The following is a 22,546-nucleotide window of genomic DNA, read 5'->3' on the forward strand; positions in this document are numbered from 1 at the left end:
CTTTAATCGTCATCCTCAATGCTGCTGCTTGAGCGTTTGAGGAAATGACAAACCAATGACAAGTTGCAAGCTCCCGGCCGGCGACATCGTAGCATAATTAATGGCATCATTGTGCGAGAGCTGTGCTTGCTCAACAAACTTTATGGCAGCTCTTGTTTCTGGGTCGCCGTGATAACTGGACAGATGATGAAGTCATCAACACCAGCGACTACTTTTTCTGTATAAGTGACCTAAACAAAAAGCGGCTAATTTGCTAGCGTGCTACTTAGCCAGCAAGCTAGCTGGGCTGTTTAACAACAACAATATAAGAGCGCATGTACAAAGAATGTGGATCGCATGTAGATGAAAGTAAAAACGAGGAAACGTACGCATGTATACTTGGGCGCCAGTGGTTTCTCTTGGCCCTTCACCCTCCTAAAAAACATGTCTTGCTTCCAGGGCGAGGTTGAAAACAGAAAGTCACATCACAGAATCATCCAACGCCCCGTGTAGTTGGACACCCCAGAGAGGTATTTGGAGGGGTTGTGCCCTGGCAACATTACTGTCTGCACTTAAATAGAAAACATTTTTTGAAGGTGTCCTCGCGCAATACCACCAGAGTGACACCGCTGAAAGCCAATTACAACATGGGATAAAAATAGAAGCTGCACCTCATTGGTTACAAATATTGTAACCCCGACTAAATACTGAGAAAATTAAAGGTGCAGTAACGCTAGTATGTTAGCCAGGCTGATGCACACCGGTATTTTCCATTCCCAACGTTTTGTTACGAAACGATCAAATTCATCAGGTGTTCAAGAGGTATTTAAGAACATTTTTACATTTTATCAATACCTTGCGTCATTATTTAAAATAGAACACGCACAATGTAGTTAGAATAGAAATAATTTCCATTTAAAGTTTTCTTCTCCAAATTTAAACAATCCACTGTATTGTCTTCTTTAAATGATCCTGGATTAAGTTTTCAAACCACTTTGATTGGACTCATTTCCATTTAATTCACACACTGAAAGTCAATATCACTTTTGCTTCCTTGCAAAGTTTCTATTTTCAGACACTGCATAACATGGGAAAATAAAGAAACCAACATTTAGTTTTCCCTGCATTTTTTAAATAATGCATAATCAAGTTGCCCAGTGTCCATTCAGCAAAATGAGTTGCTGAATGCTGACCAACAATAGCGATTGCCACACAACATGTAATGATACTACAATACACTGAGAATTATAAACAATTGCAAAAACATGCAAAACACTTTGGTTGGAAGTTCAGAATGTGCGATTCCAAGCAAAGACAGTATTCACATGGCATACATAAAATGTGATTTGAAGTTCACACAAATAACACAAATGCAAATACAGAAGCAGTTTTAAAAACTACAGAACATTGCGTAATGAAAGCAAACCGACTAAAGCGTGAACGTAATCTAACACACAATGTAGTTTACAGTACAACACATGATTCTAGTTTCACAGATAATGGATTAATAAATAGTGATGAACAGATTAATCCACGTCTGTGAGCCAGAGTCAATAAAGCACAAAAGGCACACATGAGGCAGAGTTGGTCGAAAATATCCTACCTCCCATTCTTTGACATTGAGGTCAGTGATGGGCTCATCCACAGCACTTTCTGACACCTCATACTTCTTGACAACCATAAATCCAGGTTCTTGCGCCATCCCTCTGACACCCTCACCATACATATCTGGGCTCCACTGCATGAAGAATACATAAAGGTGGTCTGACCTAGGACGGACAAATGGGGAAAATTAATTACAAAGGCAATTTGCTTTCTCAAAAATAATGACAGTGAGCACAAATGAGAGCAACTTAAACATTTTGAGGTATAAAATTCATACTGAACAATACAACATGCAACTCATATAAAATAAAGCTTTTATAATAGTATGCTTGAATAGATTTATTGCCAGTTAGTATATGTAATGGCTGTTAAAGATACATTGTCTCATCTAAAAATATTTGAAAAACCCTATACACTATGGGACAAGATGTTTCATCATTTAATCAAATAACAATCCGTCTGAATGAATGTTTTGAATTCAGATGACACTGACAAGTACTTGAGCTAATTATTACAAAGTTATGATCATTTTAATTCTCGCTCTCTCTCATATATATATATATATATATATATATATATATATATATATATATATATATATATATATATATATATATATATATATATACGTATATATATATATATATATATATATATATATATATATATATATATATATATATATATATATATATACAGTGGGCCCCCGGGTTACGAACTTAATCCGTTCAGCGGCTACGCTCGTATCTCGAATTGCTCGTATAGCGGGCAATCCAAACCCATGTTAATTCGTGAATGCGTGCAACGCGCGCAGAAGCCTTAGGTAAAATCATCACGCTGTATACATATATTAATATTAAGTGACAAATACAAAGGAAAAATGACTTTTACCTTTGGAAAGACGTGACTTGTGCTGAGATAAGAAGAGATGAGCAGAGATGAATGCTCGAAGTCAATACGGTAGTCAGATATGCTATTGGTCTTACAGTGTCACAGTAACTTTTTCAGTCAGGGTTTTCTCTACTTCCTTCCATCCCAACCAGCTGTGCCATCAAGCTAGATAAAGGCGTTCGGCCAATAGCATATCGGCACTTCTGTGATTGACGTGTGACGCCGGCCAATAGCATCTCCGTGAGTGAGACCGGGTGACCTTAATCGACCAATAGCATATTGGCGTCTCCTTGACTGACTGATAATTATTCGCACTTTTTTTTTTAAACGGTTGGAATGTATTGACATCTTATTGATTAAAACACATTTAAACCTGTGACGATTTTTTGTCCTGCAATCGGCACACTTAATTTCATGTCAGCTGTTTTTCCCGACGTGAATTGAGCTGGGTGGAGGCGGAGGGGAGGTTGTGTGTGTTGTATTAACTAGGCACCACACTTATGGCTTGTTCGAGCGTCAGTTCACCGTTGGTTTCAACTCCCAGAATTGCAACAATGGCGCTGTCCCAAAGCATGTCGGGAGGTCGCCGACTAACATGACATGCAGTTTTGTCAAGCGACCATTATATAGCACTGTAATATCACCCGTAACAGGATGCAGAGATCAACGTCTTGAGTTAATACGGCAACGCATATAGGCTATTGGTCTTACAGTGTTACAGTAACTCTTTCAGTCATGGTGCAAATCACGGAGATACTAAAACATCATCCTCTTATTTCTTCCTTTACCGCTGCTAGTAATTTTAGAAGCTATGTCTAACAGATAAAGTTTGCAAAGTCTTCAAAACATTCCGTTTTTCACGCATTTTCTCTACTTCCTTCCATCCTGTCCCATCAAGCTAGATAAAGGCGTTCGGCCAATAGCATATCGGCATTTCTGTGATTGACGTGTGACGCCGGCCAATAGCATCTCCGTGAGTGAGACCGGGTGACCTTAATCGACCAATAGCATATTGGCGTCTCCTTGACTGACTGATAATTATTCGCACTTTTTTTTAAACGGTTGGAATGTATTGACAATTAATTAAAAAAAAAACACACATTTAAACCAATGACAATTCTTTGTCCTGCAATCGGCACATTTAATTTCATGTCAGCTGTTTTTCCCTTTAGCTGTACAAACACTACACTTAAATGGTAATATATTTAGACACCGTGAGTGAGACAGTCAGTGTGAGGTTGTAAGACCAATAGCGTTCACGTTACAGCGATAAGTATCTGTTAATAATTGTAGATGACGCAACTGCTGAATATGTTGACGCAGTTAGGCGAGAACATTTCTACATACTCAATGGCTGGTTTGTCGGAATGCTCGCAAGGCGAGAGGTTTGCTCGTAAGCGGAGGACAAAAATCTCCCTGTTCCACGCTCGTAAGGCGAATTGTTCGCAAATCAGGGTGCTCGTAAGCCTGGGGCTGACTGTATATATATATACGTATATATATACGTATATATATATATATATATATATATATATATATATATATATATGTATATATGTATATATATATGTATATATATATGTATATATATATATATATATATATGTATATATATATGTATATGTATATATGTATATATATGTATATGTATATATGTATTTATATGTATATATATATATGTATATATATATATATATATATGTATATATATATGTATATGTATATATGTGTATATGTATATATATGTATATGTATATATGTATTTATATGTATATATATATATATATATTTATATGTATATATATATATTTATATGTATATATATGTATTTATATGTATATATATATATATATATATATTTATATATATATATATATATATATATATATATATATATATATATGTATATATATATATATATATATGTATATATTTATATATATATATATGTATATATTTATATATATATATATATATATATATGTATATATTTATATATATATATATATATATATATATATATGTATATATTTATATATATATATGTATATATTTATATATATATATATATATATATATATATATATATATATATATATATATATATATATATATATATATATATGTGTATGAACAATACACACATTTACATACACATATGAATATTTCAATTTGCAATTCTCCATGAATGTTTTCCAGCCTAGTTTAGCTTTCAGGTCATGTCATAGTTTACAATAGTTTACAAACTCTATTAAAAGCTAATTAAACTATATGTCTTAGCAATGTATGGCTCATTTGTCAATTCACTTTCTCCTTACAAGATTGCAAAGTGCTTTAAAACAAATCATGCGCCTCGCTTCTCATGTCTGAGGAAAGAGTTTATGAGCCATTGTGTTGTCCACCCATTTGCCTTAGCAGAACTCCCCTAACACACAAACTGCTGCATAGGGAAAACATAAACGAGTTGAAACAGCGACAAGCGTCACTATTCAAAGCTAGCTTTGAATCTGACATGTCCCTTAGCTATAATCTGTACAAGCAGCACACTAGAAAACGGTTTGCCAGTTGGGAAATGGTGTAGCTAAGCAACCTGTGGAGCAGAACAGAATAAGATAGACTTCTGTTTCGAATAAAAAAAAAGTGAGAAGAATTTCAGTGCCGTCCCGCACTCAACATGCTGGATAACCGAGAAGCACTTAATGAAATAATGGCTGACAAAAAAGAATGACATGGATGCTTGTCTGTTTCAGATGCGATTACTGTTGGGAGAGAGAGAACCGTGTCATTACTTTAGACAGGAAAAGTACGACAAGCTTCGACTGCTTCTAAGCTATTTGCAATGAAAGCTAGGTTAGGTTCTTTTAAGATTTGGATTTTCTATTGCACTTGAGTTGAATATGTGTTTAATACAAGAATTTAAATGAAACAAATCACCTGATTGTTACAGTGAATTAACCTTTCATTCAAACTACAGTGAACCACATTCGGTGTTTGTGGGATACAACAGTTCAGCAATAGGCAAGTTCACCTTTTAGTAGAAAAAAAATGCGTGAGGGGGAAGCCAACCCGCTTTTTTTTTTAAAAGTTATATTGGAAGCTCACCAGTGCTTTGGAAATATTTTTTTTTAAGTCATATGTTGTGGGGTGACTGACCTCTCCTGTGGCACCGCAAACCAATACTCGTGCTTTTTGCCCTGTTGGGCATACTGCTGCATGGATGCACTGGCATTGGAAACAAAAGTCTTCTTCATAGGCTTCCCAACCCGCAGACAAAGGAACTTGTGTGAGTGGCCTTTCCTCCTCTCTGAAGATCCTAGACAAGGAAGAAAAAGTCAAATGAGAAGCCAAATGAGACCGTTTCAAATGAACGCAGGTCAATTTAACTGCAAAAGTATATTCATTATTAGTCTTTTCACAAATGTTTAATTTAGAAAAATCACAATTACGGGCCACTTCATCTTACATTAGTCATTCTGTGCCAGGCAAGAATTCAACAGGACCGCACTGAAGGATTGGCTAACAATTTATAGTCGCACTGTTTTGTGTCCATAATTTGGCAACTAAAGTGATTATTATTACAGAGCAATGAATGAGATCAAAAAGTCAGGAACCATGACATGACAGATAAAAAACAAATGAAAAAACATAAATCAGCATTGGTGTAACAGTCTGTATAAATACAGCTAGTTTTAGGAGGTTGCTGCTATTACTTGAGCAGGTTGCTATGTGCAGATGTCCTTGAATTGTTTGCTTTTTTCAGAATAATTGCCAGGCAGAGTGAAAATTAAGAAACTCCTCACGCTGTCTAGGTTTGTCCCTTCCGAGGGAGGAAAAATGTGTGAAAATTGCTTTTCAGCAAAGTCCAGCTAAAATGGGTAATATAGCACAGAATGAGTCACTTGTGAAGCTACAATCATACCTGGCAAACATCATGTGTGATTTGATCACAAGTAGACAGCTCGAGGTATACCAGTTCACAGCTGGCATCAGAATGCGTCCGCACATGAGAATCGTGACCCACTTGAATTTGTATCTCACAAACACCGAATGTTATATTAGCCCAGAGCTACTTAATCATTTTTTTTGAAAAGCCCCCTCCAGGAAAGAGAAAACATTTCGAGCCCGCCGACTTAACGTGGTGACTGTAAATAAGATCATTATCTATTTACAAAAATGTGGAAGTATACCTAAAATTGTATCATTTCAACATCAAAAGAAAAAGGCAATATAAATACATTTTCAACAAATGTTAACATTTAAGCCAGTTCCTTGGAGTCATTCGCACCCCCACTGGCATCCTCTCACACTCCCCAGGGTCCAGCCCCCGCAATTTGAGAAGGACTCTATTCGCCCAAGCTGGATGCACATCAAAACCGTAGCTACAGTATGTCTCTTAAAATCAAAAAGGGCCAATCCATACAATCTGATTCAATAACCCGAAGAGCAACAGGAACCTGGGAGCGACACAAAAGCATATACAATTAATACATTTAAAAACACATTTTGCCACTTACTGTTGACACTTAATGACATCACATGTACTCAGGGCTCAATCACAGCTCAGCTAGCATATGTCACATCAACAAACCCAGTAAACATTGAAAGACATTGATCTTTACTAGAGCCTTGAGCACACGTGATGTCATTTTTAGTTGACAGCAAGTGGAAAAATGTGTTTTTCAAAATATTCATTGTATGCACATGAAAAATAATTTCATTATTAAAAAACTATTACTTTAATGACTTATAGAAAAAAATAACTTTTCAGAGCTGAAAATGGGTAAATATTTTGTATCCTTTTAAGAGTTCGAAGCCCATTTATTCCCAGTTACCATTTCCAATGACAATTACCAAAACCAGAGCACAACCACAACAGAAAAACAAGAACCCCTACTGCTGATCATAAGAACAATTATGCATTCAAAACACCATCACACACGCTGATTAAACAGGTTATAGTTGACTGCCCAATTACAAGCCCAAAAGATAATTTCGCATCAAAGTGTTTTGAAAAATCAAAAATAAACAAATACATGAATATTCTGATCTTACCCTGTGAATTCTGTGTATTGTCTTTTTGCTCTTGTTCTATATTATGTTTCTCCACTATCCCTTGTTGCATAGAGTCTGTTTTGGAGACTTGGCTCCCCTCGTTGGCATCCCCCAGTGGAGTGGCTATGACAGAAAGGGTGTCTGTGGCAAGTGGGGTGGCTGCACTTTGGGACCCTGGACAGGAAGTGTTGCTGCTGCTGGGCTGCTGGGCCTGGCTAGTGACGGTGCTGGTTGTGGGTGTGCTTGGTGGCTTCTCTTCACTGTGCTGCTTGGATCCCAATGGGGACTGAATATTCTTTTCTGAGGCAGTGTCTGGAGGATTGTCCACGATTGCGGTGGAGGCCTTTTCTGCTGGAGGCTCTTCAGGATGGCTGACTGAGCTATGGGAACTGCCTGGGGCCTGTGAAATAGTGGGCTCCTCCTGCGTCACCGTTCGCACAGACTCTGTAGAGGCGCAAGAAGACTTGTCCAGACAGACATCCTCGCTGGACGCTGGCTCTTCCTCCCTAATGGGGGAGAGCTCAGACTCCGTGAAGACATCTTCTGAAATTGAGCCCTCTGTGCTGCGTGGGGCAGTGCTGCCACTGTCATTGGCCCCCGGCTCCCTCAGGACCTGCTCCGGGTCCTTCTGCTGGGAAGGATGTCTCTCAGATGGCAGCGGCTCCAGGTCACTGCATAGATAGACGGTGTGCAATTACACACAAATGTTTCTATTCATTATCAAATATCAAGAAATAATGACGTACAATTTGTTTTTCACTTTGCCGCATTACACAGAATGACATGTATTGCGTTATTGATGCTGCTTTTAAAAAGTGTGTTGAAGTGTTTTGTTTTTTTTATATTCAGGTATTGCATTCAAATGATTTGTCAAAGAACTTTTAGTGCTTAAGATGGCATAAGATGAAAGGCTCCTGTTGTGGGTATGAGGGTAGAAGGAAGACAATATAATGGATGAGCATGAGAGAGTGGTCAGTCTGATGGTAAGTTTACCTTAAAAATGCCGTGAGAACACCTTTGATAAAGAATATGCATTTTTTCTAAGAAGGAGCTTGCTTAGCACAGAAGTGGCTCAAGTTTAGACTACCACATTAAAACAAAGCACCCAGCTGCAACTGCAGTCAGAGCTAACGGTAGTGTTACTGTAATGAGCCATAGCAAAGCTCCTATCAACACCTGATTCAAACGATTAGCTCATCAGCATGCTTTGCAGAATCCTAACAGCGACCCTTGTTTGATGATGAAAGGAAACATCAAAAACAGACTGAATTGTGGCTCTCAAGGATTGAACTTGGCCACCCCCAGTACTATATGAATAATTCACTTGTATATATATATATATATATATATATATATATAATTATATTAACTTAATCATTTATTAGCTGAAAGACAAAATGTATTGTCACTATATATATATAGTGACCAAGAGGTTAATACTAGATATGTTTTGTACGTCTTCCTACTCTTGAACATTAAGTGTACTATTATGAATTGATTTTTTTTCTTCAGATTTTATTTTTAATGGGATTCGTTTTTTCTAATGTTCAAAAAAAATTCAATCAATCAATCAATCAATCAATCAATCAATCAATCAATCAATCAATCAATCAATCAATCAATCAATCAATCAATCAATCAATCAATCAATCAATCAAATCTAATCAACCAGGACATCAACCAGGACATCAGAAACAACAACAGAAGCACACTATGCATTTGTGAAGTGGAGTGAAAGTGACAGATTGCTAGCAAAATAAGTGCTCCATGGGCAGAAACTCTCCACCAGCCAAATACAGCACTGGTCAGACCATGCTGCCAGCAGAGGAAACCAAAAAAAAAAAAGCCTCTACAGGGCTCCAGCACTATATTTATCCGAGCATAATTCAGGCTTGGACAGGCTTGTAACTTAAAAAACAATCCAACTGAAGCAAAAGAAAAACAGACAATTCTGTGGGAGGAAACAACTGATTCCACAGAGGTGGCTAATTCCCTCTGTGTACAGAGCAACAACCAAAGCGTAGGAAGGTGAAGGCATACTTAATTAACCCTGGTATAATTACATTTTCGTTCTTATTTTGGTAAACACGAGAAAAGAATTAAACAGTCAATCGGTTGCTGATGTAATCAGACTATAGGTGCCACAAGGGAAACACAAGGATTAGAAGACTTTTGCTACATTTCCAAAAGGGTCAGAGTCGAGGATGATGTGAAAAACAAAACAAACAATCATGTGAACCAGAAGTATGAATATAGGGGCCAGATCAGCGTAGAGTGATGCATATAGTCATTTAGTACCTAAATCACACCAAGCACTTAATTATCAGTGGCACTCGTAATCCAAATAATCAAAATGGCTTCCAATTTTGAAAAACGAATACTGAAACAAATTAATTTTTTGATTTGACTAGACGTTGATAAGGTTAAATGTTATTCTTTGCCATATGTTCTATGTAACCACATTTGTATAAACACGTTTAAGTTAATCATAAAACACAAGAATTTCACTCGTCAATGATCTTGTGTAAGGTATCCAGGTCTTCTTTTAAAAATATGAAACTATATCAGAAAGAAAAAAAAAAGCAGTAAAATTTATTGCAAGTGGCCGCTCGTAGCATTTTTTTCCTCCTATAATCGATTGAGATTGTGTCTGGCTTAGTTATCTTACTCAGGCACAGTTTCTCTGATCTTGGGGTCAGTGATCTCTTTAAAGATGGCAGCAGACTGGACCTCTTCCAGAGGGCACATAATACCATACTCCTCGCACCCATGCGCCTGAACCAGAGGGTCCATCCGATGAGGATCAAACATGATGTTGTTGGGTGTCACCAGCAATACTCCACTTACTGAACCCTGAAAAAAAAAAAAGAACGTGGGATATGTGAGAAACTGCAGCAAGATGGTATTATACTGTAGCGCTGTTGTGCAATGGCATTCGCTATGTCCTGTTTGTAGACGGGAAGGTGCAGGCTCACTTTCATGAGGGCAATCATAGACAATAAATGCTTGAATGCAGAGAAAGAAAAAAAAACCTAAGAGTTTTTTTTTTTTAACACAACAATAAAGCCGTATCACCATAAGTTCAATCAGAGACCCAATTTAAAATTGTTACTGTTCTAAATCAAGTAGAAGTTATTACCTGCTAGTGCCTACAACTTACATATTTATATTGAAACTCAGAGAGACTCAGCAATGGTCAATACTATGGATCTTTGTGCGTTTGGTGAGGAAAATTTTCTACAATACACACTTGTTTATGGGCATCCAGTGGTGGACAGTTGATGGCTGAAGTTAGTATAGTAGTATATCTCACATTCATTGTAGTTTGGCAGAATTAAAGTGGGACACATTATGGAAAATCATTTTTTTTAAATACGAGTTTACCAACAGTTGGGTCTCTGGGATAAATCTCTGCCATTTTTAATATTTTGAAATTATTGTAGAAACCTACCATATTCTTAGGAATTCACAGTGCCCTATCGCTGGTGATCTATTTTCGGAACAAGCAGACAAGCTACTCATGTGGTCCTTGGAAGGCTAAGGGTGAACGTGGGCACCATGTTGGTGACTCCGGATCTACAGCCTCTGATTCTGACAGAAGCAAGCAGCTGGCCAACAAGTGAGGTGGGAAAAAAGACATGCCAGTGAGACGTAGCGCATTCTTTGTCTATCTATGAAAGCAATGCTTGCACTTCGCCCGGCTTTCCATCAAGTGGTTTGAAGGTTGGCAAATCTTATGAGACGGAAGCACGCCTAAAATTTCACCATCATTAGAAAAATGCAGTAAAAACTATATGTACAGTAAAATTTCCTCCATCACACTTTCAGAACTCCTGGTCTCAGTATTTAGTATATATTTTTTTTCTATGTGTTATCAATTTTATATATTTTTTTTCTGTTTATGGACATTTTGCACCATTATTTTCAATCTAACTCCTGTGTATAACAAAAAATTACCTGTATGTACAAACTAAACCTAACAGAGCATCGCTGTCCTTTTGTCAGCAGCTGAGTGACGGTTGTGTTCTTTGAGAGAAAGCACGCTGCTCGCCTTTGCTGAGCACTTAGGCATTTTTCCTTCCTATAAGTAATGGAATGTTTCCGAAGTGGTAATCTGACAATTGTCATGAAAAATGACAACTACCCATAGCCGTGTTCAAACAACAATTAAGTGATAAATGTTCTGAAATATAACCACACAATGGAGGGAGATATACTGTAGTTCAGGTTTCTTGGGGTACTTTGACAAAGTCATGCCTCAGACATGTTATTACCTCATTTATTGCCACTGATGACTATAAACATCAAAAATCCATTTTAACTGGACTGCCATTGAATGAGGTAACTTTGACCTGCCCAGTCAAATGGATCTTTGACTTTTATAGCCGTCATTGGGAGGGAATGACTACAATCATTCAGTGACCCAAACTTTCACTGCCATTGACAGCTATAGACTTCAAAGATCCATTTTAATTGGGCTGGCAGTGAATGAGTTGATACACCTGAGAATAATTTTAAATTGTGAAAAAAAATGCACATTATCATCTTTAGTGAGTAAACAACACAAGCACTTAATCACTAAGATTTTTCTATGTCCAAATTGCAGCAACTTTTAGGAAGACACTTTTAATTGGCACATTACGTAACACCATAAATAAAGCCAGATTCTAAGTATAATTAATTTAAAGCTTTAAGAGATTCATGTCTTAAATTGACAACAACTTTGTATAGCTATTTTGAATTAGTATTTTGTATTGAATCGCTTACCTTGATTTTTTTTTTTTTTTTTTTTTTATAAGAAATTGGAATTTAAAGTGCAAAATCTGATCGTTATCGTGTTTGGTCAGCTACAGGCTTCACTCTAATTAGACTTCTGGGCACTGCTAATATAACTGTGGCTCTTCATGAGACTACAACCAAAGGGCTGGGAAGGGATAACAGTACAGTTAATGTACTGTATAAGGTTTAATAATTTAAGATTTAAGTAAAGTGTAATGTGTACTGCAGTAGTTCGACATCCGAGGAGCGCCTGTGGCAAGTGCATTCATAGTTACAGTACCTCGTCTGTCTGGTATGTAAGGAGTCTTCAGAGCACGTCTTTCCGCAACATAGATAAATGTATTTTTTTTAAATAATGAAAACAAAAAAACTAAGATGCACTGAGGGTGCAATAGAGGAGACGTGGAGTAGCGAGGCATCACTGTATATTAAATTTATTTTACTGCGTTTATTTTATTTTTATTTCTCACTTGACATTTTGTCTCCCTATAGACAGACTCACCTTTCCATCAGTTATGTACTTGCAGTTGATCTTCAGGAACTTCTCTGTGAGGGCCTCTTCCTCCTCGGAGGTGGATGACACCACCCTTGACTGACGTAGGGCAGAAAACACTGGAGGAAGAGCAGCTTCTGGTCTGGAGGGTCCATCTGAATCCTATTGGATGTGAAATAATGGACATCAAATGAATGATGATGCAAAGCAAGATTAGTTATTTCTGAATCAGGTATAACGAAATTACTTTCTTTGTGAGGGTAAAAGTAGAAACACACTGTATGCTGGTTACAAAAAAACAATTCATTCAGAAGATGAAGTCATAAGATAATACGCACTGACAAACACGGAAAGTTTGTTCCACTTGAAAACACATGGTGTAACTAATTTGTGTCTTATTTGATCATACTAATGCAGCTGAGTTAAAATACAGTGCTATGTATCTACAGGAAAATGTTTTTCTGCCTCCACTACACATGAAATTCACCATTTTAATAAGGTTAACATTTTTCCAGTTTCTATAATTTGATCAGTCAGAATGTTACTTGTATTTAGGATGAACATTCCTTCATGCAAAGTAAATCATGTCTTGACACACATGACTCACTCACATTTATCCGCACACAACTGTAATCCAATAAGACTAACAGCTAAGTATTCATTCAAAAGTTACCACTAAACAAAATTAGTAACATTACAAAAAGAAATGTAAAAGAATTTAGAGGATAAGCCGTTCAGACAATGAATATAACAATATATAAGTTTATATTGCATTTTGTTTTATGCACAGCATAGATTTTCTTGTGCACTGAGAATATGTGAGCAGTGCGCAATTGCTTTAAGCTTTACCACTGTCTGAGAAAGAAGAAAACAACAACGGAACTACAGTATATAACATGTTTACATAGACTGTAACCAATTTTTTGGCAATGCCTTAACTCAATGGCACCGAATGAGAATTCTGCTATTTGGCACAATTGGTTTGTCTGTTGGGCTGAAACAGAAGGGAGGTTCAGCCTTTTTCTTGTTTCCATACATTGTCTGTGTCACACGGAGACAGTCACTGAGGCCCTTCTGAATTAAGTGCCCAATACCAACAATCTTAGCACCATTTTGGAGGGTTAAACTGAATGACTATACAACTGTTACTTAAGATTACTGTGAAAAACTGTGGAAAGAAGCGTGACAAGATTGGCAATATAGGGATAAGGAAGTCATTAAGTGCTTTAAAAATGGAGCAGGAACACTTAGTAGTCAACAGAGCAGAGGCAATTGCCAAGGCCAAAGCATCTTAACTTGAATCAGTCCCAAATTGTTCACCTTGATTGATAGATCTGCATCTCGTGCACATGCCAGAATTTGAGTCCAGATTTATATATCATTTATTGACAAATTAGCGGGAAAGGGCCTGTAATAAGTGTAAAAAGTGAAAATAAATTATAATATCCATCCATCCATCCATCCATCCATCCATCCATCCATCCATCTATCCATCATTACTGCTTCTTCTCATTAAGCCTATGAGTGTGCTGGATCTTATCCCAGCTAACTTCAGACAAGAGGCAGGGTATATCCTGAACTAAACGCCAGCAAATCTCAGAGCACACAGAGACAAATAGGCATAGGATGGTTATTTCCTTGACGGTATACCACAATTTTAAAAGCCACGAGCCAAAAACAAACAAAAAACAAACAAAAAATACCCAACAAAAACTCACCATTGCCGCTAAGTTCCCAGACTGAAAAAAAAGATGGGATCTACTACCCAACATTCCAAAGATTAATCAGAGCAACATGAAACAGAATCAAATATAATAATAATAATAATAATAATAATAATAGTAATAAAAAAATGAATGATAATACAGCCTTTCTGCAAGGAGTTTGCATGCTCTCCTTATGCCGGTGTGTGTTTTCTCCAGGCACTCCAGTTTCCTCCCACATTCCTCAAAACATGCAGGAAAACTATATTAGACTCTTAGGTGTGATTGTCAGGGTGAAGGGTTATGGGCAACCAGTTCAGGGTGATAGACACCAGAATGGCAGAGACTTTAGTGAGGATAGGTGACTAAGAAAATGAATGAATAATTACAATTATTATTATTATTATTATTATTATTATTAATAGTCCTACATTGAAAGAAAACGAAACCAAATAACAGAATGAATCAATCAATCACAGGAGGCTGCATTAAAGACAGGGGCTTTTGAGTTGGAAAAAAAAAAATCAAATAGAATAACGATGCCAAAGAGACTTCCCAGATGGTGATAATTTTAGCAACTGACAAAAAAGACTGCTATAAGTATAGGCAAGACAGGAAAATCCCTGACTAAAGAAAAGAGAATCTAGGACAGGAAGACAGAGTACAGGTACATTACTGCATAAACACTAACTAAAAGTAGATGAAAGGGTCAGTTAACTCATCGAAGAAAGGGGAAAAAAAAGTGCATATCTTGTTAGAACTAATTCAAGCAGATGGTAAAGAAGCAAGGTCAGCACAACTAAAAATGAGAAAAGTAAATATTTAATACCATGACTGTGACCAAATGGATCCTGGTTAGCATGGTAATTACAATGCTGTTCAAATATAGTTTGGGGAGATTTTAATTGATGTAATATAACCATGTTTGCCAGTTACATAAAATAGAATAGAATAGAATTTAAAAAAAAAAAAAAAAAAACAGGAAAAAAACAACAAAAAATACACTAGACTCCCAGAAGCTGAATATGGTAAGCATAATTAAATTTCAAAGGGTCAAACTGCTTTTATGGGGCGTGAAATTTTAGTTTAGTGATTAAACATTTTACTGGTTCAGCCAAATGTTTTGCAGTAATATTTTTTATGAAATCCAAGAAATCAGGACATCAAAAATTAGATTACAATAATATTGTCACCTTTGTGCATTTTAAAACAATTGGCAGTGGTGTAAAAACGCAAAAAAAAAAAAAAAAACCCTCCTGGGCCGAGGAGGAAAAGAAAGTGTACTCAGAGCGAGGACAAAGAACAGAAAGCAGCAAAGGAGGACTGAGAGTATTGCGTGGGAGTTCTCGTCAAGGGTGATTTGGAGCAGTACGGTAGGGCGTCAAGAGCCAGAGGAGAGAGAAGATCTGGAGAGTCATAGCCCTTAGCAACTGTCTGCTGTTCCACTGACACTAACCCACGCATCTCCCCCCTATTGTCTCCTGGTGCAGTCGACAAACAGCCTGCGGATACTGACCCACACAGACTGTGGAAGACACATTGGAAACTGGCCACGCCTTACAACCAAAACAAGCTTTCTGCATCCAGGGATATACCATAAAAAAGCTGCTCCAAAATGCAAAAAAAAAAAAACGGTAACGTGTTTAATCTTGGATCTGAGAGACTAGCTACTGTCAATAATTTTGCAAACTAAGCGTTCCAGGTAAGCTCGATGACTAAAAGAATTTGCATGCATTTTACTGGCTTGTCATCCACTTGTAGTGCACCCAGCTCACCTACACAACTGCAGCCCTTGGCTCCACTTCACTAGCAAGTCACTTCCTAATGACTCATTCGGGTTGGCATTCGAACTCCATGGTTAAATAGAAGAGAGCAGGATTTTCCACCTTAAACCAAAGAGTTAAAACAAGGCACACCTAACAGTAGAACAGTTGTTTGCAGTCAAAATTACCAAGCACACACATGGGATGAACGAGGGCTCCGCAACTGTCAAATCATGTCTTTGCTTATGGGCAAGTTTAACCAACATTGATTTACATCCCCGTATAATTAAACCAGCCAGATCTGATTTGTTTGTCTCTAGTCGCAATAGATGGATGGCATTTTGTGGCTACCTGAGTGAAAGTCAACTTTGTATTATTGACTTTTATTTTTTTCAACCAAATCGTAATACCTGCTTATACGTCACCAGCATTATCTGAACCCCATACTACTCTCACAGACAAGAGTACAAGCAGTGCTTACATTTCAGTGCTCACCCATATCAAGTACCAATAATTCAGAATGCCATTATGTCTTGCAATTGTTCAAATATTGTTTAGATGCTAAACACACAGTTTTTTGAATAAGTTCCACTCACATATCACCTTTACAACCACAACTTGTGATTGCCTTTCAACATCCAGCCGTGGGTTTCAAATGGCCTTTCTACAAATTTCATTTAACTGTAGCCAAGTGGAAAGTGCTGCACAATGATACAAAGCAAACTTGCGCAAGCAACCAAGCAGACAAAAACTGAAAGGTAAACATTCTAAGAACAAGCAGGTAAGAGAACATCATGTGAGGTGCTTTTGACATGTAAATAGCCTAATCCGTTTCGAGCCCAAACAAATGATTCTAAACCATTTAAATTAAAAATATTAATTGTAGTGGGTGACAATATGACTGCAATTCATTTGTTTGCCTGAGATTGTGCTGGTGTGTTGGTGGTGCGTGCAGAGAACTTAGTTTAGGTCGTTTCATTTGTACATTTTTATTTGACATTTCTAGTGATCTAGGCATTTACAACTCCAGAGGAGCAATAGCATTTGTTTCTGGATCATATACGTTTGCGTTCAGCCCTCTTGCTAACATGCAGTCAGACACTAGTTAACAAGCGATTCAAGAGAAAATGTTTACTGGGTTGTTTACAGTTTTTATGAGAATGTGTACAATGTTAGCTAATATCAATTTTATGTTACCAACTCCAGAAGCGGAGCGGAGACTGCTGGTTGTGAAGTCGTTTTACAAAACAATTTTGTCTGAGCTAGCGCTAGAGTCTAAATATTATACAGCAATGGTTTTCGCCCTTCGTATTCTAAATTTTCCTAACAAGAAACAATATTTTTCCCAAGATGCATTTCGTAACTTGAATTTTTCATAACAAGAGATGTTCGTGAGTAGAGGTACGTACGTCTGTACTTGTAGGAATGAAAATGCTATGTCACTTCTGTGTTTAATCAAAATGAACCAGTCAAATTAAATGCAAGGCTGCTTCATTAGAGTACTACACATTTTAAAATCAATCATGGCAATTGAAGCAAAGCCCGACTTGTTAATATCAATATTGTATGTGGACTAACATAAATAAATACATAAATAAGGCAAAAAACACCAAAAACAAAACAGCATTCACATAACTGGTCAGTAAATTAGTAATTCTGTCAAAAAAAGGAGTGGGAATTACAAGATGTGTATCAATTTTCTTCTGTATTGGATAATGGAGATTGTCTAACAAAGACAATATACACAATGTATTATGGTTAGGGTTAGAGTTAGGTAATGGTGGACCTTAAAAGTTGCAAATATCTTGTTTTTTAAATCTCACAAAGATAATAAGTATTTTAAATCACTAACAGTCATACATAAATGTGGGTGTGGGGATTAATTATTATACATACCTGTTAGTTTCACAATACTGCAAGTTACACCATGGTAAAATGTAGTAATACACTCTCCAAAATATTTGAGAGAAACACTACGACGTTACCTTTTATGATTGGGAGCATGCATCTGTCAGGACATTGGTCTATTAATGTTAGATGCTAGTCCTAGTTTTGCATGGAGTGAAGAAAAGACCAGCCACTCAGGCAGAGTGCAGCACAGATAAAAAAAGAAAATAATCCACAGCTCCACATTGTGCACAAGATTGTGCTTAATCAAGTATAATACAGTCAATGTCCATTCAGCCATCAATTTTCTAAAGCCGCTTATCCTCACAAAGGGTCGCAGGCTAGCTGGTTGCTATCCCAGCTGGCTTCGGGCAGTAGGCGGGGGACACCCTGAACTTTTTGCTAAGGACAATTTAGTATGTCCAGTTCAACTGCCTTTCATGTTTTTGGGGTGTGGGAAGAAGCCGGAGTGCCCGGAGAGAACATGCAAACTCCACACAGGAAGGCTGGAGCCAGGTGGATTTGAATTGGGCCCCTAGAACCGTGAGGCGGACGTACTATTCACTGCGCTACCCCCCCAAATTACAAAAGGACCCATCGAGCCCAACCTAGTTCATCAACGCAACCAGAGCAGCAATGCTCAAAAACTGGACCGTGAAGGTCACAGCAGATGATCCATGATGTACTCGTGTTTGCATCTGTGTGTGCGCACATAAACAAATGTACATAACTATATGGTGACATAAGGATGAAGAGGGAATGCCAGCCCTCACAGATGACCAAAGAGCAAGTATGCCAACAAACTGGTGGCTGCCAAATAATCCAATGACAGCAAGGCTCACAGATACAAAGTCAGCCAGTTCTCCAAGCGTGCACATGCACAGCTTGCCAATGATCCATGCCTGCAAGATGTGCTGTTTTTAGCTGCCAATACCAACAGGCCGACAGGCACCATGCTGCAGAGTTGCTACAATTGGCCTTAAATTCAACAAAATAAATACTAAAATGCATTGAGTGCTTACCAGTCTATATGACCTTTATTCACCCATAATCTGTGAAATATTACAAAGCAGAAATGAGTGTGCTGCCCTCTGTGGTGTGTACTCTCTGACCGGAAAGTGGCAGTAATGTGAAACGTAATTGAACGATGACAGAAAGGAGGACAAGAATAAATTCCAGCAGTTATCATTCAATGTGATGTTCACCGTGATGTTCAATCTTCCAAAACATTGTTGGCTGCTGTCAAGTCAGCTAGCGACCAACAGTAGCTTTTCCTCTGCTAGCATAGTGCACCTACATATGCAACCCTATGAGTTCAATGTCCTTTGGTCCCATGAAAGGTGCTAAATAAATCTAAGCTGTCATTACAATTTATTGGCTTAGGTTTTTAAAATATTTCTAATCGGTAAATCTAAGACATTTTGGGCAGGCTTTTACTATTACTAAACTATTAAATAAAGTACTACTATACATTTTGCGAGGGGCAGTGGTTCTTGGTTGCTCATAAGGAAAAATCTTTCATAAAGACACATAGTTATTTAAGTAGCAAAGGTTGTGAGATGAGAAAAAAATATATAAACTCTGAACTTTGTGGAAATGGTCTCATATTCATCTTTGGTGTCAAATGGTTTCAATTTGCATAAAAAGTTGATAATTTGCCTTTCAATATCACTTATTTAATATTAGTTTTCACAAACACTTTCAAACATTTCCAAAGCAGGCTGAACATTTATCATCTCAATGGTCAAGTTTTATTTCCAGAAACCCTAGGCAATGCAATTTTTTCTCAAGTGTAGTTAAATGGTGTGAATAAACAATTTTTTAAAAGAGCTTTATGGAGCTAATATCCAGGCTGTTGAAATAAAAAAGGATAGGGGTCAATCGAAATGTCAAGACTAGATATATAACCATTGACAATGACAAAAGTTTCGGACAGATGTCTCATCATATGTCAGCCATATGGCAGTTTGTCAGCTACAATGTCATATTTACATGCAAATTTAAATGAAAAGGCATTTAAAAATTACGTATCAAATTAGAAACATTTAAGGATTTACAGAGCTGTGTACGTGTATGCCAAACATTTTGAGCCAATCGTATAACACTTTTCTAGCACAAAACGACGATCTTCTATAGTACGTGGCACGTTGAAAATCACTTTAACTTATGACACACCCTCATCAGGTTCTTGTTCTAGTAGGATTAAGTCATCACAGGGAACTCATTGGCACCCAGCAATATACCAGGTGCCTGCAGGCACAACACTGGCAACTTACATTCGGGGTGTGTTCATATTTGTCGTTCTAGTTCACTTTGCAACCACATGTGGATTATGCAAATATTCCAACGTATTTTGACTTCAAATAGGATCTCTCAATCTTCGTGATATAAATGTCATTATTTAGACATTGACAACTAAATAAAAGCCATCTCAAAGAGTTTCTTTTCAAAGAACTTGGATTCATTTTTGCCGGAAGCACTTGTACTACACCTCTAAAAACATCACTCTCATTATAAACCACAAGGCTCAAAAAGACATATAATTAAAATGCAAGCAGAAAAGAAAGAAAGAAACTAGGAATGTGATTACATTTCCAAGCATCCTTCCTTTGCTTGAAATGATTGCTGCTCATCTATGAAAGCAAGCTCCACCATTTATTAGTGTAAATATCTGGCATGGCGTCACTTTTGTGATTTCTCTGAATTCACAGCTGTTCAGTCTGCCCCCCGTCCCACCCATGCAGAATGCGCTCTTGTTTTCAAAGGCATGACTTATGTACAGTCGAGGAGTGGTAGAACCACTCTGAAGACTTCACTGAATCACTCCTCTTTGGGGACTGCACACAAATTTCCAAGTTACATATGGGTGGTTGTGCCAGAAATCTGGGCAGACAAATCAGTGTATCAAGAAAATGTGAAAAATAAATATACGAACACACATACAGTACATGTCATACAGTACATACACAGTACTTACAGTACATACCTACATAACAAAAATGCAAGAATATAACTGACAGTGAAGCTGTCCAGAACTATATTTTGGGAGATACACTTGACTTATTTTAATGTCGCTGATAGGCTAACATAGAAGTGGCTTACTACTGCTTTTACAGTCGAGGTGCCCGCATCCTACCTTGAGAGAAATCACATAAAACGCTATGTGAAAGTAGCATAAACTTTAGCTACATTATGCGCAGTAGTTAGCTGCAGTAGCAAACTTATAGTGGTATTGATGCTGACAAACCAGGAAGTGGACAATGTGATTGATGACGATGCGGGGTGGACTTTCAAACTCGCAATATATTACTAATACGGTTATATGGCAACTGGTCACTTTGGTTAGTATGTTGCAATACTCACTGGGGTACTGCTTGTAAAAGTAAGATTTTTTTTGTGTATGGTAATGTTCGTTGTTGTCAAGCACGGGGAAGACTACCAAGGAGGAGTGAGAGAATCAGTCATTTATGATCAATAACGAACGTGAGCTGCAGCTGACAGTATCTCGGACTGACACGCGCTTGTTTACTGCATTTTCTTTCATTTCTTTTATAAGACTGAGTGAATGCTCAGACATTACAGTATTATGGACGGCGGAATAATGGGTTCGGTCCTACTTTTTTTAATTTTTTTAATGCTTCACAAAATAATATTCTGGGCCGGATTAAATCTCTTCCGGAGCAGGCCTTTGGGCAGTACATTTGACACCCCTGTTTTTGAGCAGACTGAAATTCACAGTGTGGAGTAGTATCAAACACTCCCCCACCCATCCCTGTTGAAAAATGTAATTGACAAGTACACTCATCGATGGCAGTGGATGAGTTTTGATACTGGAATTAAACTGTGATTATATATTGAAAGTTCCCTCTAAAAAATGTGTGCACAGTCCAGGAACCAAAGTCAGGTGGAATAGTTTCCAGCTCACACCCTGAACTATTAATTGGTTATTCTGCAAAAGACAGCCAGATGAACAGAACACTACATTAAAATGATCACTGCATGGCAGCCGGATGCTGATACAAAGAGGACTTTGTGCCCAGAAATGAGGTAAAGCAACATCATAAGGACATTTTTTTGTGTGATGATGTTACAAATTAAAATGAAGGATCTGCTTGACTGAAGAAACAACTTGTGGTTTATATCAGCCTACAGCGTCAGCGCAGCAGGGCAGTAACCTTGGCGGACCAGGTATGAGAAACAGTACATATTCATAGATGCATTTACTAATTGAAAAACCTCCCGAGAGAGTCCTAAATAGAGAGAAGGCAAGGTAACTTCATTTACAGTCCATTTCATGCACAAGGCAACTCAATGTGCTTGTGTGGCAGCAATAGGTACTATGCAGTTGAAATGTAGAAAGTGTCTGCACGCTTTTAAATTACTTTCACTGAAGC

General features: G+C 37.4%; 1 protein-coding gene across 9 annotated transcripts in view; it reads right to left on the minus strand.

The window, feature by feature from the left end:
- The window catches only part of oxr1a (oxidation resistance 1a), a 176,655-nt gene that overhangs the window by 12,698 nt on the left and 141,411 nt on the right, over positions 1-22,546 (minus strand). For all 9 annotated transcript variants that reach the window (XM_088411797.1, XM_088411795.1, XM_088411793.1 and 6 more), the window contains 5 exons: positions 12,809-12,961; positions 10,196-10,380; positions 7,528-8,198; positions 5,629-5,788; positions 1,583-1,748 (listed from right to left, as the gene is read on the minus strand). In XM_088411797.1, coding sequence (XP_088267923.1) covers positions 1,583-1,748; positions 5,629-5,788; positions 7,528-8,198; positions 10,196-10,380; positions 12,809-12,961 — 1,335 coding nt within the window. The remainder of the gene's footprint in view (positions 1-1,582; positions 1,749-5,628; positions 5,789-7,527; positions 8,199-10,195; positions 10,381-12,808; positions 12,962-22,546) is intronic.

Source organism: Hippichthys cyanospilos, chromosome 3 (genome assembly GCF_059441005.1).
Source record: "Hippichthys cyanospilos isolate Australia breed blue-spotted pipefish chromosome 3, RoL_Hcya_1.0, whole genome shotgun sequence".
Lineage (NCBI taxonomy): Eukaryota > Metazoa > Chordata > Actinopteri > Syngnathiformes > Syngnathidae > Hippichthys > Hippichthys cyanospilos.